Source organism: Dermacentor silvarum, chromosome 4 (genome assembly GCF_013339745.2).
Source record: "Dermacentor silvarum isolate Dsil-2018 chromosome 4, BIME_Dsil_1.4, whole genome shotgun sequence".
Taxonomy (NCBI): Eukaryota; Metazoa; Arthropoda; class Arachnida; order Ixodida; family Ixodidae; genus Dermacentor; species Dermacentor silvarum.
The window spans coordinates 75,116,976-75,143,922 of NC_051157.2; the positions used below are offsets into that span (position 1 = coordinate 75,116,976).

Genomic DNA, 26,947 nt, shown 5'->3' on the forward strand with positions numbered 1-26,947 from the left:
GCATGTTTTTTTTTATTCAAGTTGGAGACAGCACACAAAATGATGTAACAATATTGCTCCACGCGAGAGCTGACATAACACTGAAGCAGTGCCAATGACAAGATGCATGTACATACTTTACGATATATAATGCGTAGAACACAAAAACAACCATGTTATGCACCTTATCGGAGAACTATGACATACGTTCACAGTGTAGTCATAGGTTCACGGTTTTCGCAGTCCTTTTTAGAACATGGACCGACGAGGGTACACGGAAAAACACTTGACTCTTCTTGGCACGCGTGTCCTTGCGTTGTGCAATCTGCGCAACTCGCCCGAAACGATACGTAAGCACTCTAGCCAAGTAAAAAAAAAAAATAATTTAGCCTACACGTCACACCAGCTGGCTCACCGTAACTGGAAGAGGTACGAGCACAAATCATGCCGTTGGCTAGAATCATGAATGGACAGGTATAAGTGAGTCATAACTAAACTGTCGATATTCGTTTTGCGTATGTACCGATATCATTTAGACCCGCTTGTTTGTTTTCAATAAAGAAAGAAGAAAAAATAAATCTCGAACGCAACAACGACATGTGCCAAGCAGAGCCACAGCATGTAGCATTTTTTGCGAAATGGCGCAGTGGGGGAAAAATACAATTCGTCTGCGAGATTTGCTGTTATAGAAGGCACCGCGCTTGTACATTTAAAAGCATGACGGAACTTTCTTTAGGCGCATTTGTGTTACTGTATTCGTTGTACTACAATCTATAAAACGGAGTATATTCGAGGTAGGGAGCACGACAGCCAAAACATTTCTCCGACTACCATGTTCACATGTGGCTGGCTCATCGCGATGCGCCGACACACAGCGCGTACTACATGATCACAACTAACCCGAGTTTTTATCGAGGCACTTGGTCATTGGACACTTTTGACGCATGGGACTAGCGTGCGACTATACGTAAGTGTATAGCGTAAGAATGCCCCTCGTAGCTATGCATGAACGTTTGGCAACAAGCCTGCAGAGACGTAAACACAAGGCGACACCGACCGTATACCAGTCGAGGCTGAAATGCGAGCTGGACAATACAAAGTTCTCAATAACACTGCACGTGATACGAGGCTTAAGAGTTTTACTTCGAGCGTCGCTGCGATACTGTATTGTGGACAACAAGGCACTGCTCAATTCTTACAGCGAATTTTTGGTAGCGGCGCTGTCATACGCCATGTTGTGGCTCGTTTTCAACACTACCTATTCTTACTGGGGATTTGTAGTTAGCACCTCGTTAATTATTTGCTTCCGGGCACGTCATGCAGTCATCGCAATTTAGCTTGCGTAGTATCTTCGTCTTGAAAAAGGTTGATAAATTATTAACGGGCGGCAAATCAGGTGGTTCAGGATGAGCTAAAGAAACCTCTCGGTTGAAGGAATCGTTTTTTGTTATTAATCTGGTATCTCGATCGCTCACAACGCTTGCTCTCTCGCATACATTTAAGCCTGAATCAAGAGGAACTACTTCAAAGCTACAGGAAAGGAACTAATAAGCCGAAGAACGAAGTTTCCGTGAATACCGGAAACACGCCGTGACGCTTCAGTTCAACCGTGGAAAAGCCAATCGCAATAATTCTGACGGGGAAGGATGACAAAATACGTCTTCGTCTGTATTGGACATTTACAATACGGAAAAGTGCGTAACGGTTAAAAATGGCGGGAGAAAGAATGGGATCAAACTAGAATATTACGTTAATGGTATAAAGTTCAAGATGTCGTCAACGCAAAAAATCCCTTCACAACCACTGACTGGGGAGATACCCGGATGGCGCACGTCAACGTAACGCTTCGGTAGCGTAGTTTCAAGGCACGTCCAGAATGGAAGCTGTCGAACTATTTTCGCGATGAGCTACGTCTGGATAATGAACCATCGCGTAAGGCACGAGCTTTTGTTAAAAGCCTAGACTGCTTGTCATAAGGCATGAAGTGGTAGGCCGAGGGGCTTGTGTTTCGTACAAATACGAGCTGCAAATAATGCGCTTCCTTGTGGCTGTTCTAAAGCCGATGAATGAATGAATAAATTTATTCAAAAAGGGTGGCTCCGTGGCCTACTCTCGGAAAGCTTCCAACTGAACGCGTCGCCGAGCGAATAGATTATTTAAAAGTAAATTGGGCGTTCGCACTTTATCGCGTATAACAGTTTAATTCAAAGCGAGCTGCCACACTCGGCCCACTTGAATGGCAGGTTTGGCTTAATTGTTCGGGTAACTGTGGAGCGTTGTGGAGAAGTCGGAGGCAGCGCGTATCTGCCTGTTCTATTTCAGTTGTTGGTAGAAACAAATGCCGCTCGTAACTAACAACGTGAACCCCGTTATATTGCTGCAGAAAGCCAGAAGAACACAAAAAGTATGAGTTCTTAAACTGGCGCAATTGTTCTGGGCTGCCTTCACGCAAACAAAACGTTGTTCACGACTTGGGCACAAAATAGACGCCTAGAGCATGAGTGATTGGGTTTTAGGTAGGGGTGAAGTGCGGGAGACAGTGAACTGAGCAGAATTTTCTGCTCGCGTGGCCGACTTTGGGCTCCTTAGCTCGCCGTGCTCGCAGAAAGCTAGAGTTAAATGTTTGTCTTTAATAAATGCGCCAGAGTATAGGTATCATATACATAATATACGGCTGGGCTTTTAAAAAGTTTGTGCCGCAAAAAGTAACGCCACTTTAAGCAGCTTTCGCAGCTATATCACTTGACATCCCGCAGTCTACGGTAGCGAACTGAGTATAGTGTGCTGGTTAAAGACGTAGCTAAACTACCAGCCTTAGATTTTCTGTTGTTCCCAGTGTCTCATTATTCAAATACATGCCATTAAAAAAAAATTCTGTCCTTGTAGAAATTTCCCACCAGATTTCCTATATTTAGATTTAGTATAATTTTACTGTAGTTAAATGAAAAAAAAAGAGAAAAGCAGACAATTCTAATGGCCGGTGGTTGGACATGTTTCTGTAGTTGACGAATAAAGAAAACTTAAACAAAACGGATACACAAGGAATAAAAATCGCAACTCTGCAAAAAAGGTATGGTATAATGTCGTGAACAGCGTCTATTAAGACATTTAAAACGCACAAAAATTATACACTGCGCAGGGCTCTTGTAAATGCCAACATTTTGCAAATAGTACTTTCGCGGACCTCCCCCGACCAAACCAAAGAAGCGCTGTACACAAACTGTATATAGTAAAAAAAAAAAAAAGTTGTTCGCTATAAATGGTGTATCAATCGCTGCTGGTAGAATTGCGATGTCTGTTCTGGTTGGGGAGTTGTAAAGTTGCAAGAACGCTAGCCGTTTAAATTTTCTTGTAGTTTCTTGTTCGTCGATGGTCTTCAACTAAAGAAATTTATACCATATATAGAAAACAACCCCTAGGATTAGAACTTTTCGTTTGTCAACTTTTTTGCAGAATCGATTAACCGGTTACCTAGATAAAGCAGACCGAATTCACGAAACGTTTCCTTCGTAGGTGCTCTTTGCCAGCGGCCAGCTTCACTCAATAATATGTTCAACATCATAACTGGATGGCCACTTGCTGCTACGAGCAACTTCACCTTCCGATCTCTCTCTCTTCTTTTCTGTGTGTGTGTGAATACGTGCCCTCATTTTGCCATGTGTCCTGAATGAGCAAGAGAAAAAAGTTCTACGGCTTCTTTTAAATATTTCATCCGGTCCACACTGGCATGAGTGCGCTAATAGCAGTGAAAATTGAGCACAACGATATCTAGGTGAAGATTATTCCGAGCGAGGCCTGCATCGTGATTATTGGAAATATTGACGCCGCGCAATTCGCCTGTGCACCTCTGCCGACTTAGTGCGCCTGCAAGGAAAGATACATTTTAATATCGCTATAGCGTAGCATTAATCAGAATACGCAGATTTCTTCAAAACAATTTCTATTTACAGTGCAATAAGCAGCAGCTCCTATGAGCAGATGTTTGCATCAGCGTGGTGGAATAAATGTTCATTTGATAGGCACTTGATCGCTAGCGCTCGAGCTTACGTGTAGAAAGGAAATAAGGAGCAAAATTAAAGTGAGCACTCGCTCCTACTACAGCTTAATACCCGTTTGTAAATTCCATTAATTCTCTAAAGGTAAGTAAGAAACACGACATACAACCACGCATGTGATATAGTATGACTTTCTAAACTCCACACGAGAGAACGCGAACGAGTTCAGAAACTCGTTCGCGTTCAGCAGTATCTCGGAAGTCACGGAAGTCAGCAGTATCAGTCTGTCTGCGCCAATAACTGACTGCAACGGAGGTTTGGACGTGAAAATACGAGCTAACTGCATAGCTTTTCATTTTATAGAAAAAAAAATGAAAATATTCGCCATGTCGTTCACTCGGTATGCATTATTGCTTACCATTTAAAACGGCGGATATTAGTATAAAAACCGGATAATGCAGGATACTAGGGGGATAATACGGCAATCTTACTTATAACTGATAATATGCTTTGTAAGAGAAACGTAAATGGTATAACCACCGGCGTAGCACGACATTGAACCATGCATACTATATATTCATTTTCAGAACAGTGAGCTGGATGTATGAGGCCTCTAAAGAACTTATAAAATCGGGAATGTTGGCACCGTGCGTATGACACATATCCAATAAGAAAGGCGAAATTATTTCGCACTGTCAAACCCTGCTTCTCGATCCTTGGCAAACTCAGCTCGTGCAAGAAATAATCCGAAGCCGGAAGACTTCCAAGGCTTCATTCACAACAGCTTGAGCGAGGCTTAAACCTTCGCACAGCAAGTGGTCACTTGCAGTACCACTTGCATACGAGAAATACAAAGAGCATAATGAACATGATGACCTATTTCTTCGGCTGTGCAGGTTTTTCGTCGTATTTCTCTATCTTTAAAAACGAGAAACTTGAGTCTCTAGCGAACAGTTTTTAAAAGCATATAAAAAAACACAACAAGCAAAAAGAAAATAGCATATGCAAAAACTCGACCTTCAGTGACCAGTGAAATACGATATCTCAATTTGTCTCTTGATCACGCAGCCACCAGAGTGAAGTTTACACAAGTTTACACAAACAACGAGCGGAACAATCACGCGGAATGCCAAAAGCATCACCCCACAAAAGCAATGCAGTCTTGATAAACTCGGAGACCCGAGTCGTGTTTTTTTTTTTTTTCTTCCTTTCTTTAGCGACGACATCGACTAGACATTCACACATCGTTGCCCGATGTTACAAAATCTCCGCTCATCTACTCACTATTCGGTATGACGAAGGTGTAAAAAAATTATAATAAAAAAAAGCAAACGTGAGCGATTCGGTATAAAAAGGGAGACACAACACAAACACACACAATTTCACAACAACGTATTGAGCATTCACAAACCGCCTCGCTCCAACACGCATTCGCTGCTGTCTTCCCAGTGGTTAACCTTTCCTCCGGCGTCAGTTCCCGCCTTCGGCCGGATATGACGTAGATGCGCGCGCGTCCGGCGCAACGCGCAACTCAGCCCAAGCCCGGCCGAAAGACTGACCGTGGCTTGTGATGCGCACATGCTGATAACCGATTTTTGAAGCCGACCTCGCCATTGGTCTTCGGCTCCCACCAACACGAGCTAAGAACGTTCACAACACTCTTGGCGTGCGGGTTGGGGGGATCCAGCAAGGAGGAACAAAGTTATGGGAATGCCGACGTAATGATCACAGGCTGGGCGTGTTGTGTAACTTGTCCGGAGGGCTTAATAAGACACTCCTTAAGATAGGAATAATGTCAAGAAGAAAGAAGAGGCCGTCCCTTGCGAACAGAGTCCGTGCGCGTGCGCAGTTCTTTCGTCAACAAAGCCGCACGGCTGCAGTGGGAGCGGTCGCCACCGATCGAACCAGTGGCCTCTTCTTGGGAGTGAAAAGCGGCTGGCGCTGTGTATCGTTCTTCACTTCCTCACTTCAGCACGCGCACTGGAATGTATGTAGGTTGCACCGGTTTCTGTATGGGGCAAAAAGAGCGAGGATGAAAATGGATTAGATGAGTTAGTTATGCGAGCAACATCTAGCGTGATATACTCCAGCTAGCTAGCTGCAGACTGTCCATGTAAAGGGTGGACCAAACAGACATTTGCTCAGGCTAACGTCCTCATATTTCATCTCCTATTCTGATGTGTGTAGTCTAGGGTTTGGTGCCCGTACGGGCACCTAAACGTCAATTTCGTCTTTTTTTTTTTTGTCAATGACAAGATTTATAATTGCTTTCATATCTCTGTCTCTTTTCATCCACCATATCTGTGCCACATATTTTATTCTCTTATTATTTTAGTTTTTGACCCAGGAACGCGAATATCTAATCTACGTACGTGCCTGTCAAGACTAATCAAAGCGAAATGAAGGCACCTGATTTGCTTACACAAATATCACGAATTCCTAACCGTCATCCCAGGTGTATCGGAAGCTCCATTAATCTCCTACAGCTTCCATCACGCAGAAACATCAACCCTGCATCCTTTAATCTCCAAAAACTTTCTCAGATCACATGTTCTTAAGTAATAACTTCTGGAGCAATTCTGCATTGCACAATGAAAACATGGGAAAGTGTACTGAAGCATAGAAGTGAAAAAAAAAAAGATAAGATTTTTAGCGCGGAATTCACGGCACTTCCTCAAGCATGCCTCAAGCATGCAACTGCACGTGCATAGCATGCACTGTTCTGCAAGTCAAAAGTGCGCGAAATACAGTCAAGAGAGAAAACCAAGCGAATAGTTTGTGTTCTGCATGCTCTACTGTGAAGATGCAAGCAGTGTGTTGTCATTAACACACTAAAGAAACTTATCAGAAGATTCGATAAGCTAGGATATCGGTTTCACCAGTCTCCTTCCTTTTCGCTCCTTATTCATGGTTTGTTCTACTCCTATCGGCGCGCCTCTTATATCTGGCAACATATTGAATAACGCAACCAATTACGACCAATGAGCAAAAAGTTTAGGAGGATCCATAGGACTCGATTTTTCGCTGGTTACAGCTGTATATGAAGAAAACAGGCAATGAAACCAGAGAAAGAACAAGGAAAATTAAGTGTTATGTTTAATTTAAATGAAGAGATAGTAAGGAAAAGGGAAGTGAAAGTGGACAAAAAGACAACTTGCCACAAATGGGTGCCGAATTCTTATTACACGTACAGTGTGTATTACACGTACAGTGTGTCTGCTACCGCAGCAATCATCCTCCCTAGTGTTTAGACGCAACCAAGGACGGAAAAAAGTCAGGACAGGAAAGAGCGTTCTTTCCTGTCCTGACTTTTTTCCGTCCTTGGTTGCGTCTAAACACTACGGAATAAGATGAACCAACTAGCCCAGCAACAAGTCCAAATCATCCTCCCGTCCAAATTCTTGGGTATTTAACGTACTACCTGTACAAGATTGGCTCCGGGAGTCTCAGCCAGCGCCGGATTCGCTAACGCGGCCACGAGATACTAGTATTTCGGACATTGTCGAATTCGCCATCTTGTCAGCTCTGATTGGACTAGGTGGCTGCCACAGCCTCTCTGACTGGCTCAAAATGCTGCCATTACAGAAATGGCGCTACGGCGGATTTCGACAATGTCCTCAATAGTACTCATGGCTAGCCACCGCCATGGCGACGCCGTGAGCAGCGCTGTCTAACACTCCCAGTGAAAACATTGCACACGTAGTACATAGATAACCAAGAATATGGACGAGAGGATGGCCGCCGCGGTAGCTTAATCGGTAAAGCAAAGCACACGTAATACGAAAGACGTGGGTTCGGCTTTCACCTACAAGTTGTGTATCCGTTCACTTTCGTTTCCCTTTTCTTCACTATTTCTACACTGTAAATAAACGTAGCGATACATTTCCGCTATGATTTATCCAGCTTCAATGTCTGTATTCTTCATATATCGTGGACGAGTCCGTTCCATAGGAAAGGTCAGGTGGTCGTTCCGACCCAGAGAGCAGCAAGGTCGCAACAACCCTTTGCCGTCTCAGACATTTCCGCTCGTTCAGTCTCGCCGCCGGTGTCGCAGACAGTGGACGTTCGGCGGTCCACGGCACATTCCGACGACTGCTCTCAACGCGTCGGCCGTTATTTCTGTAACGCACGCCCGGAACTTGGCACGCGACGCTGATGAACGGCGCGCTATGCACGCTCGGGCCGGCGTGGCACGCCGGGCAGCCGGACGAGTGCTTTCTGCCGCCTCGGCCAACTATCTGCCGGTCCTACGCGAACAAAGAGCGTTGCGCCACAATCTACGATGTACTAAGATGCACCTCCTTTAACATTACTAGCTGAGATGTTGCGGTTGCGAGCTTATCTGACGCGCCGAGTTATAAAGAGACACTAAGAAACGGGACTCATTGAAAAACTATAGAATGTGCGAATTGGTGCGTTAATTTTTTAAAAATTTTCTCTTGTTTTCTTATCTTTTCTGCCCTTACCCCTTCCCCCAGTGCAGAGTAGCCGACCGGACACTTTATCTGGTTAACCTCTCTGCCTTTCACCTCTCGTTTCTCTCTCTCTCTCTCTCTCTTTAAAGGAAAATGTTAAGCCGAGCTAGATCTAGAGAGTATTCGTCTAGAAGTCTATCATCATTTTCTGTATCGATTTCTTGTGTAGGAAGCTGCCATCGAAGGTCCCGCGGCTGCTCCTCAGTTTGAACCACCCGCGCCAGAACGGAGAACTTGACGTCATCTTCGCGTGACCGCCCTCTATGCCGTTGTTATGTCCTTCTATAGACTCTTCATTTATATCTATATACGAAGCGTGCTGCTCTCTGTGAATCAGAGGTGCTGACGCAACGTGAGAGGTACCATAGTCGGCAGCAGATGGCGCCACTTCCATTTTCTATTTTTCTCATTTTCTCGTTTATAAAAGCTCTGTTTTCGTTACGAATGAAGAATTCGTTATTACAGAAGCCTAACCTTTCAATCTAGCTCGACTTAATATTTGCGTTTAGTGTCCCTTAAGCAGCGTGACTGACGTCTGTGGCGACGAGGGCGTCTTGCCTTCACTGCCCCATTGCCGTCGCCGCCATGGCAACGGCATCTGTCAGGAGAGAGCGTTTTCTCGGCCTTATTGTGCATTGCCTATCATTCACCGCAGTGGCCGTCACCTTTGCCGAAATTCATGGCCAAAAATATCAAGTGTTTAGTTTACATGACTGAATCTCAATGCCAAAAGGAAGAAAAAAAAAACGATCTGCGAAGAAAACAAATTTGATAAAGAAGCCGGCAGTCCAGTGCTAGGGAATTACAGAGAAAAAAGAGTAACGGAGACAATGGCAAAAGCAGCACTGGAAGCGAAAGATTTCTCGGTACAACATTCAAGTCGAAGGTTCCAGCGAAAAGCGACTTCGAGAAGGCTCGCAGGGAGATGGCTTCGCTCTTTCCATACACGACGTTGTACTTACTGTTCCCGAGTTCATACGTGAGCCATCGTGCCGCCTTCTCGGATATTCTACTTGGGCTACGAGAAAAACGGGAGGAACGAGCTACAGACAAAATCGCCTCTCGCGGCGACATTATTCGGCGCCTCTACAGAAGCTACAAGCCCAGCGTTGCGTTTCCATAACACAGTCAAAACTTGTATGGGCGCTCACGACTCGTGAAATTCGTAGTGTCGACTGAAAATCAGTCTCTGCATGCGCTCAGTACGCGGTATTAGTGTAACACATTAATAAACGATCCAGAACGCAGTAGCGTCGTGAGTGCTTCTGAATCGTTATTGCGAAGGTCCGCAGCACTGTAGCACCGCCTATTATAAAAGTTAATAGGGGCTAAAGGAAACCCAAATGTCACTGGGCTAGTAGCGTCGTGTAACGGCTATAATATCTATCACCAGAATGTTCGGCTCATATATTGTAACAATAAGAGATCTCTGCGCCCTGAAAAGTGCATGAGCTTGGAAGTCAGCGAGCAAAGCGCGAATACCTCCGCAATTATTGATCCTCGAAGGGCGATTAAACATGAGCGGGGGATAACATACCTCGAATTCACACGGCGGATTAGGAGCAAGAACTATTTCTTTAGAACATGGTGACCATCCCAAGAATGCATCTGGAACATCTCAAAAGGCGCGCTTGCCTAAACTGCAGCCACTGTTAATTCACCAATTGAGTTTCTCGGGAATCATCGGCGGCATAATCGAACGAACAATTGTTCGGTATGAATCTGGGGCTTCATTTTTTTTTTTTGGCAGCGATGCATAAAACATCGTGACCGTGTAAGTTAACTAATGATTCGCTCTAGCTTGCTCACCGCTGCAGTATAACAACCGCCAAGCCTCCACTGAACTCGTACTCTGTCCTATTTTTGAACACTGCCTGCACATGTCGTGCGCAAAGATCTCTATAGCCACAAAATGCACTTCGTTGAAGTGCCTTAATGTAATGGGAGTGGACAACGTTAGAACAGGCGTGGCTGCTTACCGGCCTCTTCGCGTATCGGATGGCGTACACTAGCGTCGCAAGCAGGATGATGCCGCCGATGATGACAGCGCCGAAAGCGCCAACCGTGACGTACTGCGGAAGTTCCTCCGTCACGAGACGCAACCTTGACAGCATGTGCTTGTCGGCCGACGCAAGCTGCGAATGTAAACAAAATGTCATCAACAACAGATTCCAAGGAAATAATAGGTTTGGTGTCAAGCTGACGAACGCGTACACGTACTGCATTCACGACTGAGTGGAAGGATTTGCGTAGTATGAGAGGCAAAACACTTGGAGGACGCTTAAGCTTCGCCTTTAACAGTGGAACGCGATAGCGTTCAAAGATCCCTGACTGCTTCTCACACTTCCCGGCAACTGCAGCTTATGTAACCGTAATGTTTACCGGGAAACGCTGGCGGCGAACAGTACACACGAAGGCGAGCCTTCTGGTCGAAATGCGGCCTTTTGCGTGAGCCGATCCCGGCGGTGGTGCACAGCAACGCCAAAAAATTGCACCATTTTCAGATTTCCGTTATTGTTTCCCACTTTTAATATTTCAGCCTGAGAAGATTTAACATCAAAGGCATGCGCTGTCGGTGTTTTGTTTCATGACATTTGTTTGTGGGCTGTCATTCTCAAAATTCCGAGGAATAACTTTGTCAAGAATGTAAGACAAGATTATCAGCAACTTTGGTGATTGAATGGTGTGGCAATATAACCCGAATATACCGCATGTCATATAGCAAGGCGTGGCATATACATATACTTAAATATATACGGAAATTATCGCTCACGGTGAACTCCGTCGGCACCGACACCGGGTTTTCTGCGACACCGGGCCCTTAACGCCATCGCGTTAAAATTCGTGATGTGTTTGTTCGTCTCTTGTCATCGCCCCAGTTGCGCTGCGTTTTAACTAAGTCTAAACCAACTCGCTCAAATCAAAGATTTACTGCGCGGCACTTTGCTGTTGCATGCGTATAGTACGAATCGGACTACGTAAAGCCCGACTATTGAAAAAAAAAAAGAAGAACAGCAGTAACTCACATTCTCAAACCAAAACACAGGGAAGTAACGCCGAGCGGGGACGTCTTTGAAGAATCTACAAAAGTGAAACAAAGGGCACTGCAGTCAGAAACACTGTAAGGACAAGTCTCGGTTTACACTGTTGGGATATCTCACTCTAAACTTGACGTCATGCGGGCGATTCGACAGTCATGCGTGTTTTCGACGTATTATCAACACGACGCAGGCAACATTGTAGTCGCGTAGTACCTTCTATTACTGGTGTAGGATGAGTATATTCGTCACCACTGTAACTAAATCTCATTATTGTACTTCTACTTCAATGACAAAAAAGTCTCAGTTTCGCCCGAAGAGAAAATCATCGATTGCGATGGCAAATTAGTAGACAGCTATACGAAGTAAGAATCGTAGTTTTGTCGGCCGTATAAACTTGTAAACATAGGCTTACTAACTAAACTTACAAGCGTGTCAGTTGTCTCATGTGTCACGCGCGCACAAGCAAACATGAACACATCACACTCGATGACCGCGGAAACTCGCTGTCAAAACGCTGGAGTGAGGAAGCGCGGCCGCAGCACCAAGCGAATTGACCTTCGTGCTGCCTCTCGCATCAACGCGAACTAAGCAGCGACAACACAGCGCACGGCGAACTCTGACCCCTTCGTAGATGGCTTCCAAGATAGGGCGGCTCGCGCGGCCGCAACGCAGCAGCCGCCGGAGTAGAACGCGCTCCCCTCCCCCAGGAGCCTTGAGTGTCACGGAAGACGGCGCGCTTCCTCACCGCTTTCCTCCTTTGCGCTTGCGTGTGCGAGATTGAGCCGCCGTCGTCGCATCATCCTCGCACGCTTTCACTCGTACACAGGCGCGCTGCGAAGAGGCCATCGCCCTTGGACTTTATACGGAACATCACGGCGACGGCGACGCCGACGGCAGAAATGCCCCTGGAGTGTCCATATAATTGCTACCGCAATAAAATATTAAAACATGACAGACATGCGCTCTCAGTAGACCTACCGCCTCCCCCAATTATGTTACCACAGTTAGCACGCGGTCAAAAATAGACACGACGGGAACGCGATGAAAACCCGTTCAAAGTGCGTTCCATGCTGTTTGTGTGCACGCGGAAAGACATCAAATCAGCATGCCCATAGTCTTTGAAGGGTCACGTTGCATCGAGGCGCGTCTTAAGCACACAAGCTTTATATTTAAGTAACCTTATTGGGACACTGGGTGATTACGATCAGGGTAGACATTTGGGCGAGTCAAGTTTCCGTGGTGAAGTAGGGAAGCGCAATTAGCGCATACGAATGCCGAAGAAAAGGACATGAGCGCTTAAACCAAGTGCTCTTAGCAAGCGCTCTTGTTATCCTTTTCTTCGGCTTCGTATGTGTTGATTGCGCTCCCCTACTTCACCATGTAGATGGTTCGAGCACATACAGAAAACTAATTAAATTATCAGGACAACTCACGCGGCTTCAACGCAACGCGACCTGTTTGATTCACTCTAGAGGCAAGTCATCACTATACGGACGCGAAAACAGGAGGATCACCTATATAAATAAAGCTATTTCATGTACCACCAGTATAATTTGAAACGCGAACCGCAACTAACGTCTTTTACGAGTAATTATATGGAAATTCGACATGTAATAGCTCGCCGGTTTCTAGGCATTAAGTAGTTCCAAGTGTATGTTTTGGAGTCTGAATTAAGCCAATGTAACAAATTGAGGTGTAACTAGAAACGAAATATTGATTTGGAACAGTTTCGGAATTGTTCGCGTTTGAATTTATGCTGGTAGTACATATTCACGCGTTCTGCACATTATCACAACTCGCTGCTGCCTAAAAACACTTACATTTCACCTGACCCCGTGGCGCCGAGACCAATTGTGAAAGGGAGTGCGTCGACATGACGACACACAGAATATGCTTCACAAAATTGCAGTTTAAAGTAATTACCAGAGGTCTCAATTAAATGCTGTGATATCAGAGTTTGGTGACGTGCAATCAAGGCGCACGACAAATATAAGGGGAGGGGGTCCAAGCGTGTGTGAATCGAACGGATGTGGTATAAGAAGGCAAAATGAGACCTAAGACAATAAAAAACGTTTTTTTTTTGCCCAGCGCTTACCTTAGTCTTCCGAATTTATCAAAGAATATTAGCAGAATTTGTTCAAATTGGAAAAATTCTCTAAGGGCAGTGTGCTAGCTTCATAGCTGTCTACTAGGTTTCCTTACACGTGACGCTATTTAGGCTCCAAGACATCTACCTGTTCGCCTTGCCTCTTTGCAAGGAGGCGGTTCTTATGCTATACTGACATGTTGCATAAGAACCGGGCGAATATTCAACATTTTCAATATAACATAAAAATTAACACAGAAGCTCCTCTGGGAGTTGTCTAAGTATGCGTAAGCATTGTGCTACTTGCTGATCTCCCTGCAGCCCGGTCTCATTATCAATATTATGAAACTTGGTCCGGCCAGTACAAACCACAGCGCTGCGGCGACACGAACTGCTGCCGACGGCGGTGCAAGGAGAATCGATGACGCAAGCAAAGTACGGCAGCTGGCGGCGCCAGGTGTGCTGATGACGTTCCAATCGTTATACGCCATTATCGCTCTTTACGCCTTATCCATCTGCGTCGAATGATTATGAACTGTGATGAACCGTACTCCGGCGGCGTCTACGTATGGCACGGCCGCGCGGGCCGTATCTCGAAAGCGATCTGCGATAGGACAGACAGAGAGCGCCGACTGCTAGCTGATAGCTTCGCGCGCTGTGTTCTTGCCGCTTAGTTCGCGTTGAAGAGAGACGCGCGTGGCCGAATCTTGAAAGCGATCTGCGAAATGGGCATAGTGGGGTGAGTGCTGATAGTTTCGGGAGCCCTGTGTTCTCGCCGCTTAGTTAGCGTTGAAGCGAGATGCAGCACGAAGGAGAATTCGCTGGCTGCTGCAGGCCCTATCTTGAAAGCAATCGTCTTACGGGACGGGCGGACGGACGGTTTTCTTCGCTGGGCAAGCATAGAAATGTTTACGCATTTAAAATTTCTCCAGACTTGCAACGAAATATTTGTCAGCTTTCGTATTTCTCAAACGTTGGATATTCTCTTCTTTAAATATGGCGTCGGCGCTGGTGATGAAGAGGGTGTTGCTTCAGGTGAGGTTAGCCTGAGAGTAGAATGGGCAACACTTGAACCCTTTCAGCCATCCTTCCACGAAAACTGACTGTTCTGAACGTTTGTGAGGAAACCCTCTTCTCATGCCACCCAAGAGCCTCTTCCTTTCAGAATAGAAGTGCTCGCAGGACCAGATCAAGTGCCTATGTCGTACACTTGACACACTCAGTGCAGTATGGAGAAGCAGCACGGACGCCCATGCAAGAGCGTAGGCCGATCCGGTTCTTACTCTGTATAAGAGGAGTCCAAAATCGAAAGCAACGAACTTCTTTAAATATCCTTTCGGGAAGAATTGCCAGTTCTCGTTTCTCAGGAATTGTACATTGCTTCCGATCTTGGCCGTAGCCTTTCCCAGAAGTCGTTCATTGATCACAAACTTAGCAGTGTATAATCTTTCCCACAGCAGGTTGACAGCAATCATTGGTTCGTGTATGTCGCCGTTCGCTCAGCCTTCTTCCGTCCCAGAGGACACAGCTCGACGCGAGAACCGCCACCGCTCCACGGGCCTCGTCCTCCGTTTTCAAAACAAAGTGCTGTCCACAGGGCCTTTGGCGCCTAACAGCCGGAATCAGACGCTGACATAAATAGACGACCGGCGCAAAGAGGCTGACATCGCCCTAACGTGATCGGAGCCTCGCGGAGATGATGACGACCGCACAGTTCGCCCTCGCGAACACCAGAGTGGCAAACGCCTTTCCTACCGCCAGAGTCAGTCTGCTTTTGAAGACGAGAGACGACATAGAAGGAATGTGCAGGGACGGCCGCATTGCGAGTTGTTTGACTGTTCAGCGGTGGCACGCAGGGACACCGACTTCTTGCAGCAACTGCATCGCCGCCGACTTTCCCGTCCAGCCGGCGCTTGCTCCCAGGACGCCACATGACGTCATCGTACGCTTATTCTCCAGTCTGCCAAGCACTGTTCACGTCACCTCGGTCGACATTCGGGAAGGCTTTGACAGTGTGTTTGCTGAAAGTCTGTCAGACGTACGGTCACTCCGGACTCCACAAGCAGCGGCTTCGGGTAATCGAAGTGACGTCATGCTGGCCTCAAATCTTACAGTAACCGAAAAAAAACAAACTGATATCTATCTGTGAATGACGTCAGAATATAGCATTTGCAACGTTCCTGCCCCTTTCCCAGTGCAGGGTAGCAAATTGGATGTTTATCTTCCGGTTAAAATCCCCGCCTTTCGCATCTCATTTATCGCTCTCTCTCTCTGTCTGCTGCGAAGGCTCGGTAACCGTAATAAAGCTAAGCCCAAAGAAAACGTGGAACAATTCTTTCTTGTTTTTTTCACTACAATTGTTTGCTTTCTTTCTGAGCAAACTATATGAGGTTTCCTTTGTTGCAAATGTCGCGTTCAGAAACGCACCTTTTGCTAAATATTGAGTGTGGTCGACTTTTTGTTCGCAGTCGATGACCAGACACGGATGAAACACGGCTGTAGGAAATCACGTGTTATCATGATCGTTCTCCTTATTCGCACGACGTCATTTATAGTATCCTTACTACCTTATGTTGAAACAAGTTGATAGACGAAGAGCTGGCTAGCTGAAGACAAGCAACAAGGCTGCTTCCGTCTTTACTCAGCTAGCCACGGGCACTTCGACCAGGAAGCGCGCGCTCTATTTCCTTGAGGCACTGCGTTTTGCGGCTATTTCTGGAAGGAACCGCCAATGCATGGTTTGAAAGGGCAGGCGGCGGCACGCGCTTCTATAAGAACAGTCTTAGTCAGGGCGGTCACGCTGTCAGTGAGGCCTTTGTATTAGAGGATTCTTTTTCTTCCGAGCGGTCTAAACCAGCAAACGAGTTCCGACACACTAGCTAGCAGAGCTTTTTGCTAACGTTGGCATACCATATACCAGAGTCAACACGGGCTCCACGATTCAAGGCAAGTAAAAAAAGTAAGACAGGCTGTCGACGCAAGAGTTGTCATTGCTTCTTGGTGGGCGATGGCAACGCGTGTTTTTGTTTTTCTTGCTACGGTGTGGCACGATTTGTTTGATGACAATATAAATTCCGGTTAGCTGTGTCTGCTGGGCAAAAGCGCCGTGAAAGGTTTCAGCAGGAGTGCAGTTCAAGCGCGAAAATGTTTTAGGACTTTAAGTAAAGGTCGTGCAACACAACAAATCCACTCAGGCAATATTTGGTGAGGCACAGCCTTAGAGGACCAAACATTCGAGGAAAATACGTCCGGTCAGGTTTTACTGATTTTCTGTACGTTACAGAAATAAAGTACTGCTACTACTTCTTCGTCTAAAGCCGGTTATTGCATTCTCACACGAAGAGACTCATAGACCTGTGAGACTCATAGAATGTCGCCAATAGCGGAGCAGCGACAAGTGGCGCCCAAGAGTATCCGCTACTTTTGCCACAATACGCGTCAGATAACCTATAAATCTCTAAAAATGGCACTTTACTTATCATGACCTTATATCTTCGCATGCCCGCGGCCGCCTCTGCACACGCTATGCAGAACTTGATAAGAGGAACGGACCGCCGCAACCAATATCGGGAACCTGGCCTGGTATAATGTAAGGATAGGATTGTTTTCAAGCGATTATATTCATTCCTTATCACCCGTCCCTCACATTTGGGGGCTGACACTGGTGATAAAGTAGGCGGAGCGCCGCTCACACCACTGCCAAAGCGCGAAAAGAGAAAGAACTGGAATAGAATAGTTGCTACATTTAGGGGACCTTAAGCCTCATAAATGATTTCAATGGTAGCGAATTAAATACTTATTTAACAAATCGATTTTTACTTTGAACAGTATGTATTCTTCAGAGCAACTTCTTGTGGCCGTTGCCCGAGGTTAATCGCAGCACGAATAATATATCTCGCATCACACTACTCAAATTGCCGATTAGCTACAGGGAACAAGCGTAGCAACAATGTTTTTCATTTCTCAAATACACTAACCGACCTAGCCGTCTCTGCACCATAAGATGTCAAATGACACAAAAATGAGACACCGAAAGCTTCACGAAAAGAGAGAGAAAGCTGCGATCACGCTGCTCTACCATTCTTAAAATTGCGAGCTTAAAAGCCCAAGCCTTCATTCTGGTCAAAAGCGTGCTGCTTCTGGTGTTGTAAATAAGGATGATGCAAAAAAAATGTCGCAGTTTCGCACGAAAGGCGAAGCATCAATTGCGATAGCAAATTAGTAGAGAGCTATTCGGAGTAGGGATAGTAGTTTTATCGGCAGCGTAAACTTGGACACATTCGCTTACTAACTGAATTAACAAGCGTGGTGTCAGCGCGCACAAGCAAACATGAATAGATCACACTCAATGACCGCAGACGACCACTGTCAAAACGCTGGCAGCGAAGCGAACGTTCGTGCGGTCTATCACTTCAACGGAAACTTAGCGGCGAACGCACAGCGCATACAAAGGTCAGAGCCGCGTGGAGATCGCTTTTAAGAGACGGTGCGGGCGACCGCCGCAGCCGGGCAAAGTACAAGCGAGGTGTTGGCAGAGTAGAAGCTGCCCCCCCCTCCCTCCCGCGCTGCCTTCCCGCTTTCCTCCTTTCGCGTGGGAGATTGAGTGGCCAGTTCCCCTTGCGCCCGGTTGCAAGATACGCATTTGGTGCCGCAGCACAGCGTCGCCCCGCTTCTCTCTCCTCCCATACCCCCACGGCCTTTCGCGCGACGGAAGTCGCGTTTGCTTTCCGCCGTGCGTTCGCTCTCCGTGATAGCGCGCGTTCCCCGCGCGCTTTCACTCACGCATATGGCGCGCGGCGACGATTTTATCGCCCTTGGACTTTATACGTAACCTTACGGCCACGGCGACGACGACGGCAGAAATCCGCTTGAAGTGTCCATATAATTGCTATCGCAATAAAAGCTGAACAGACTCGCGAGTAGGTTGTTTTTGTGGGAACGCTCGGCTCTCTGGCGCCCCCTGATGTTGTGTTCCCCATATGGTTCTCGCGTCTCCTAGAATCCAGCTTTCCCACATAGCACGTGCGGCGCCGATAGTCGGTAGTTGAGCAGCGCTACGAGAGATGGCGCGAGTGTTCCCTTACTGACGCCACCTGACGGCGGAGATACTCGTTCGCTCGTAGCTTGTTCATTTTATCGAATGAGCAATAAATGCCCTTTGTTCTGTATCTACTACTGTGTTGTCGTTACTCTGTCCCAAGAGTACGCGTGGGACCGCGCAACTTTTAACGGGGTTTGAAGGAAAAAAATGTGGTAATTTTCTTAGGCGACATAAAGCAGCCCATGTTTTTCACGACGCGGAAAGGATTCCTCCCCCCCCCCCCCCCCCCCGTGCGACGTTAGCATCAAATTCAAAGCGCGAAATAAGCAACGCATTTCGGCCAACAACATCGTCTTTTCTACCCCCGTTACATCATACCCAGCACAGTGTAGCCAACTTGAGATATCATCTGGTTAGCCTTCCTTTCTTTACTTTGGATCTCTTTGAATCTCTTTGGATTTCTCTATCTTGGATCTCTATGCTCGCGGCGCGGTTGGGTGCTGCTCAGCCATGTCATGATCGCCCGCGCACTGAGTCAGCGGTCCGGTCCATCGTGTGAGTTCAGCTTTAGTAGCAAGAGTCTCTGGTCATTGCATGCCGCAACCAGAGTTAGCAACAAAACTACACACAAGGACAGTTAGTACAGAATACTAGGTTGCCCTGAGAACGACAGAAAGCTGAGCTAGTTGGTAGCTAGCTAGCTACCAACTAGCTAGCTACCAACTACCAGCTACCAACCACCAGTTACCAACTAGCTAGTTAGCTACCTCTAGCTACAACTAGTGGTAGCTAGCTACAACTACTAGCTAGCTACCAACTAACTAGCAAGCTACCACTAGCTACAACTAGTGGTACAACTAGCGGTAGCTAGCTACCAACTAGCTAGCTAGCTGAGCTAGGCTGCCTCCCGCCCCCCTTTCCCTGAGTTGGTGTATAATTAATCCGACGTACTGTGGCGCAAAGTAAGAAACCCGAGGAAAAAGAAGGACGCTCTTTCTGTCGCTCTTCTTGGCGCTTCTTTCTGTCACCCCTTTTTCATTTTTCCTCGTCTATTTTTTGTTTTGTTTCTTTCTTTTTACTTTGCGCAACAGTACGCCGAAACAGTTAGTACGGAATTTGAAGCACAATGCGCGTGCGAATTATAGCATCTAATTGCAAGAGGCATTGGAGGCGTTGCTGCCAGCAGATTTGTACTGAAACTCGAAACGTGGTAGATAACTCGGAAAAAAATGGTGAGAAAGTGCGAGGTCCAATACGTTTGCAAAAAGATTTGATCAGTGGAAAAAAAAGAGTCATTCTTACGGAATATCAGGAATGTTGTCGATCCAAATGTTGACTTGAAATTTCGCCACTGCGTTCACCGTAATGCCCATTTTCTGAAAGAAACAACAGAACAAGAATGCCTCAGCAATGCTCAAAGATTTTTCCGGCGGCAGGTTATAAAGGTTTGCATCTCTAACATATCTAATTATCACCAAAAATTTGTCTAAACATCGTCGAGGCTAGCTTTCAAGCTCTTCCCTTTTCCATGCCTGCTCCCACGCAAGCAATTCCAACTTGCCCGATGTAACTTATCTATTATTATTATGCTTCCTGCACTCTTGAATATGCCACCCGTACCACGGCCTCGTCAGCACCGGAAGTGATAGTAATAATTTGAAATATAGTGGTAACTTCAAAGCAACCTTACAAAGTCTGCAGCTGCATAGCGTTTACATATGGATCAACAAACCTTACTACGTTAACATCGAATGACTACGTTTTGCTCGACTGGCTCTCGACTCTCCTAAAGCCCATAAGCAACAACCCCCTACGGCTATTCACCGCGAGATTGAGCTACAGGTGGCAGCACTGTCGCCTGCTTAGCGTGGATGGGCGGTCGGCGGCACGTGCGCTTTGAAATGTGCACAGCGGCACTGTTAACGATTTGACCCGATTTTATGGTAATGAAAAGCGCTGACTGCAGTGAACTGATTATATATTGCCCTCCAATGCCGCATTCTTGCACAGTATTCGCGGAAAGTTTCTGCTTACGTGAGAGAAGCGCAAGCTGTCATTCAACGAGGGACTCGCACTGAGCGAAACAATGTTAGTTTCGGCAATTCCTCGGGGCTCTACAGCGAAGCTGTTAGCCTCTAGTTGGTCGGGATTTTTCGTGGCGTGCTCACCCCAACAAACGGCGGTTAGAAGGCTTCGTGTTTGAGCTTCCGCGTAGCAAAATTATGCTTTCTGGTATATTCGAATTACAATCCGATGCTATCATGTCTGCAGGTTGCGTGTAAGTCGTACTTTACGAATTTTCTGACACATTTTACCTTGAGAAATACAATTATTTCAATAACGTACTCGCGCTAGACGGAGGTACCTACAAGAATGAGGACGTGTTCTCGTGTATTCTAATAAGAAACCGAAGCTATCATGTCAGCAGCTTGTGTGTAAGTCGTACTCTACGCATTTTCTGAGGCAATTTACTTTTAAACGTTAATTTAGTTCAATAAGGCACTTGGGCGGACGTAAAGGGGGCCGGTGAGGACGACCGTTTCCACCCCCCTCCAGCCCTGACGTACCCGAGAGGTACCTGATATCCGAACTAGTTCGGGAGATTTCTCTACCTGAAAGCAACACCTTGTGTGTAAACCAGCGACGACGGCTCGGATAATGAGCCGTTTGTACAATAAAATTCATCTTTCTATCTCTCTCTCTCTCTCGGAGCTAACCACCACAACCAAATTAATTTTTGGCTCGCAGTTCCTGACTTCAATGCCACAAGAAGAAACGCCGCTCACTCACCGGTTCAATGTCCAAGTACATCTGATGCTTCTTTGGATCCGGCCTGATTCCCTCCACGCCCAGCTGGTAGATGGGATGAGCGTACAGGTAGTGCGGGAAAGTGATGATGACCGGTGATCCTGCAGGCGCACAACAAAAATTAATTTACGACTAGAACTTCCCCGAACGCTTGAAGATGATGAGGGACACCAGACAGTGTTGGGGTAACTAATACAATTTTCTTCTCGAAAATTCACATGGCAGCTGCCCCGCCGGCGCCTATTCGTATACACTTGATGCAGCTGACTGCACTCGACCACGTTCATCAACGACAGAATGGAGCGCAGGTGATTAACACCAGCGTTATCCCCACAACGCTCCTTCCTTCCTGGCACATTACATTGACCTACTGGGGCCGTTAGTACATCGTACTGTATTGCCGTATTTTTTTTACACCTAAGTATAGCCATCTTTATGCGAATCAAAGATTCTTGCGAACACCGCTGCGATCTATTTCTTTCTTTATAGAGCACACGATGAAAAGCTTGTACTCTACGACCTAACCACAGTATCTCGACTCCTAGGCGCTCCTGTCCTGGTCGGTGATACTCGTTCTTCCTGGACACTCCGCGGCTCGTCGAACCCTCAGGTGCATGGACTGGTCAGTATAATAATGGAGAGCGATGGAAACCGAACAGTATCATCCATCGACTTGTCAATGTTCCCTTCAAGTGTCCTTCTTGCCAACTAAACATCGCATGTTCGCGCACCACGTCGACGGGTCTTATAACGTCGCGACGGACTTGCATTTGTATTAAGGTGCATGTAGTACGTGCCCAGTTCCAGATTACCACATTCTGCGACGTGCGAGCTGATCATATGATCATTCAGTCGCGCATCCCATGGGGGTTTTAACAGTTATAGACTAGTATACGTACTTTTCTACGCCGCGCGGCGCAAATAAAGAAACCAGCACGTAGCTGTTGTTTGAGCCATATGTTCAGCCTATTGTGTTCGTCAGTTGTATTGCGAGGTTGCAGGGGCCGAGTGACAAACTATACAGTGATACAAGCAAATCACTTTTATCGTAACAGTGCCACTTTCTCCCATTCATGCATCGCCAACTGTCGTCTAATGGACTGAGTGCCAAACCCCGGTCGCCTAAGTCACGCACATTCACCGGATTTAAATCCGTTCCTGAAGCGTTCCAGTCGGCCACACTAACGGCTCTATACCAGAACAAGAAAGTTCTGTGTTCGGTTCCGATTTGTGATGCGGTTCTGCAGAGGTATACAACGTAGACGAACGCCTAGACCCCTTTGGGGACAAACCTTGCACACAAGTGCAGTCCGCATGTATAAGAGAATTTACGTCACTTAAATCGTGAATCCGTCCTATGCCACCCCACAGTGGTGACACAGGCGAAAACATTGGGGTGTTTTTACACGCGTGAGACAGTTGAATCAGTACTTTTACCTATTCAAGGCGTGCAGAAGATGTGCAGAAGACTATGAGTGTTCAGAGCCCCTAAAACTGACACGTCCCTGTGCGCTTGTAAATGCTTGAAATACCAATTAAGATATCATCCCGCGAAACGAGGCGTGATGCGCAATGTGCTACCTCGAGGGACCAGATAGGTTAGCATCGCCGTAGCTTCTCGTGTTGCATTAGCAAACTCGAGGGAGCGGAACACGGCAGAAGACTGCGCGGAAATAGCCTGTACTCCCGGGTACAAAGGGCACAATTAACCGCACTCACCCTTGACGCAGGCGGACACGTTGAGGGCACCGCTGGGAAGGCACGTCTTATCGCAGAAGCAGCGGCTCTCCTTGGAGCTGTAGTTGAACATCCGGGGACTGGCGTAGTAACGACGAAGCTTCACGCCGCGAGTCTCCACGTCGCCCAGAAAGTCCATAACGATGGACCTGTCGTCATACACCGTGTTGCATAAATATCAGTGGAGTGAAACAGTCGCTTTACTAAGAACTTCCCGAACAACACGTCCAAAATGCGCTTGAAAAAAATGAAGACTTTGACACTGACGTCAACAAGCTATAACACCGCGTAAAATTTAAGCGCAACGATTCCACGCTGAATACTTCTCGGAAGGCGTGGGGAATCTAACGAGTATGAGGCATGTAGAATAATCCCAGTGTACGGGCTGAATCACTGAAGCAACACCTACCTGAACACGACGCGGTGCCACTGTTTTCAAGTGGTCAAGTGTTTTTTAAAGAATTTTACGTATCCTCACGCGCTGACGACTTTGCACCACCCTTATTGCGATTGCTGCAATGTAACTGGAATACAACTTCGATTGGTATGCGCCAGGGCTTAAAGTCTCCCTTCAGTGGAGGGGAGGGGGGGAGGGCATTTACGTGTATGTATATATATATATATATATATATATATATATATATATATATATATAGTAACTGGATTTTACAATGGGCCAAGCGTATTTAGAAAGATGAGAAGCACACCTTCGCGGTTATCTTAGGTTTATTTGCCAAACCGTTTCGGTCGGTGGGCCGACCGAAACTATTGGGTACATATACCGAAGATAACCGCAATGTTGTACTTCTCATCTTCTCATCTATATATATATATATTAATATATATATGTATATATATATATATATATATATATATATATATATATATATATATATATATATATATATATATATGGAAATTCGTGCAGCAGTACGGCGACACCTGCTTTCCTGTTTTTGCTCACGCAACATAAACCGTTTAATCGCGATTAAATCATTACTGAAAAAAAGTTCGAGAGTTAGAATTAGGCACTACTGGTAATAACATCGCCCCCAGCACTTGTTGAATTGGTACCGCAGTGCTACAATTGACTTGCCGAGGGTGAGGGGGGGCGCACCCCTTGACTTTAAGCACTGGTATACACCGTTCTGCTCAAATGTACCTTCTCCGGTGTTCTTTGTCAGATTGTCGTTGTACAGAACACATAGGTGTTGAGTAATCATTTCGTTCATCTATGAGCTTCATTATGTTCAAACCCTGCAACCTATGGTACGCAAGCGTAATTAGCCAATATTCATGTGATCTTACTCATTGTAGAATGGTCTTAATGCACACTACAAAAAGGTCACAGGTTGAAAGAGCAGCACGAAGTCAGCCTTCCGAGTTAATTTATCTAGGAGTAGAGAACAATATTCACAGGAACCATGATGAACACTAGTTAAAGATCACACAGCCGATTTCAACTGCTCAATACAATTGCACACACTATATACAAGGGCTATACCGTCTCAAAATATCAAGGAGAGGCCTCAAGAGGTAACCGTTGAGTATGAGCCCATAGCATGCTGATCTCAAGCGCAACGCCTCGAGCGCGAATGAACTGTACAGGACTTGCAATGCATGCCACGCGCAATAGCTCCGTTGACCCGAATAGCCGGCCAGCTGCAAGGACAAACAGCATGTGTTGGTGAGCGCGCGTGTCGACCCTCCCGTCTATAAGCTGTGACCTTGCAAGAGCTCACTTTCTCCTGCGTGCAGCATGTAACCGACCTTCTCTGTTTTCGCATTGCGCCTCACTGCCTCAGGAAATATGCGATGCCGTCAGGACTCAGGCGTAACCCTGTTAAATTATCTGATACTTACCTACAGAAATCGGAGACGAACAATGTTATGTTGTCCTTGTTTTCCAATGCAACTGGGGGCCACATGTCTCCAACTGAGAATAACAATAAAAAAAAAAGAACATGCGGTGCGTCATTATACTTTACTCTGTCGTTCGAACACTTTACTCATAAATATTTATTAATACTATTCTCTCGACAAACGTTTCTTAGCATTCCTTCGAGGTTCGAGGTAAAGCAGCGTACCTGTTCCGTTGACCATGTTGCAGTAGCCGTGGTAGGCGGACGTCTCACTGGCATTGGAATGAAATTCGTGAAATTAGACAAGCTTGAAGAAAAAAAGAAATGTAATCAGTTGTACTTTATTCCGCTACCAGTTTAAAGGTTGCTCCCAAAATCCCGGACCAACGGCTGTCCACCTAGCAAAGAACGACGAGTTCTTCGTGGAACGAACAACTGGGGCCGAATTCACGAACCTTCACTTTCGTAAGTTAACTTTGCCATTAGCAAATCGCCTTCGCTTAGCATTAGCAAATCTAATCAGGATTGGCTATAGACTTTCCTCTTACGAATTCTAGCGTAAGAGCTTTTTGTGAATACACGCCCTGGTCTTTTTTTTTTTTTTTGTCTCTTTTTGTATACATCTGCTGTCTTGGTCACGGCCAAGGACTACCAGCACATGACAAAATGTAAGAAACTCGTGAACACGCGCAAAATGTTTTTTCAGAAGCGTAAAACAAAAAAGAAAGTTAGGTAAGCTTAATCGGCGACGCAGCCACAGTGGGACATGTGAAATGTCTTGTGCAGGGTGTCGGAACGAAATGTTTTTCGTTCTGGTTTTAGTTTCATTCCACTGAAGAAAGTTCCGTTCCGGTTCTGCTCCGGAACGAAAAAAAAAATGTTCCGTAACGTTTCATAACGGTTTTGGTTCGCATGCAACAATTTTCAAGCAGAGTTACGATAAAAACATAGTATTTATTTTTCTCAATAATTTGCGAATATTTTTCTCAATATTTACGTTTCTCAATATATTTATTAAATATTTTTCTCTCAATTTATTTGTCTACGCGCGCGGTAACCGTCTTGCGCGTGGTTTGATACGATAGCGCGAATGTAATGCGGCTGACAAACGAGGGCTTGCACTAGTCGTCTCGTCCACAAGTGACGTTTAATCGCGAAAATTACTAAGCTTATACATCCTTAACTTATGATACATATAGTGGAGGTCCTATGGTTTAATCTTGCAATCGTGCTCGCTCCCTATTCATGGTGGGCCCGCTATGGTCAGAGGTGGTGGGCGCGGACTGGCATCCCTCCGTCTTCCTGCCCGAATCTCTTCCGCCCATTTCTGGACGCTACATGTCGAACGCGGGGGCGCCATGGCCGAGCAACCGTCAAATTCATACACCAAGTTGCACACTTGTAAGCTGCATAACTTGCAATGAGCACAGGCTTGAGCTTTGTGTATTATACCTGGTATGGCAGAGTGAACTCTCTGAAACGTTACCACGTTCGCTCGGATCGACAAATGTGTACTGCCAACCTACATTAAGGCCAAGCTACAAAGTAAGGCGCGTGAGTGGTAGGGTTACAAAAAAATGCAAGCGATGTTAGTATTATACATGTTTTCGTTACGCTTTGTTATATACCTGTAGTTAACATGCAGTTTTAGCGAGCGACCCCCTATGCTGACCGAAATCTGGGGAGCTATAATGTAGATCTATTCCAAACTTTTCTGTTCCAATTCAGCAATCAGCCCTCCACGATTGGTCAAAAAATTTTCGGGCCAGCCCCACTTCGCCTGTAGTCTACGCGACGTCACGAAAAGCGTGAAAACGCCCCATTTGATATGACATGTGCACACTGATTATGCATGATTAGACCAAACGAAAGACAGTTAATTATTTCTGATTCGACGCCTTTTTCGCCTTCAGCCCTCTGCTA

At 46.1% G+C, this 26,947-nt stretch overlaps 1 protein-coding gene across 2 annotated transcripts in view; it reads right to left on the minus strand.

The window, feature by feature from the left end:
* Window positions 1–238: 238 nt before the first annotated feature.
* The window catches only part of LOC119450254 (protein croquemort-like), a 94,943-nt gene continuing 68,234 nt past the window's right edge, over window positions 239–26,947 (minus strand). Inside the window, exons 6-13 of one of the 2 annotated variants that reach the window (XM_037713642.2) lie at window positions 25,250–25,296; window positions 25,026–25,098; window positions 23,145–23,311; window positions 21,408–21,526; window positions 19,920–19,993; window positions 11,476–11,530; window positions 10,429–10,584; window positions 239–5,982 (exon numbers count right to left, since the gene is read on the minus strand). In XM_037713642.2, the coding sequence (XP_037569570.1) occupies window positions 5,938–5,982; window positions 10,429–10,584; window positions 11,476–11,530; window positions 19,920–19,993; window positions 21,408–21,526; window positions 23,145–23,311; window positions 25,026–25,098; window positions 25,250–25,296 (736 nt within the window). In that variant the 3' untranslated portion in view covers window positions 239–5,937. Of the gene's footprint in view, window positions 5,983–9,109; window positions 9,468–10,428; window positions 10,585–11,475; window positions 11,531–19,919; window positions 19,994–21,407; window positions 21,527–23,144; window positions 23,312–25,025; window positions 25,099–25,249; window positions 25,297–26,947 lie in introns of those variants that run through there. The other variant, XM_037713643.2, reaches the window with a different exon arrangement.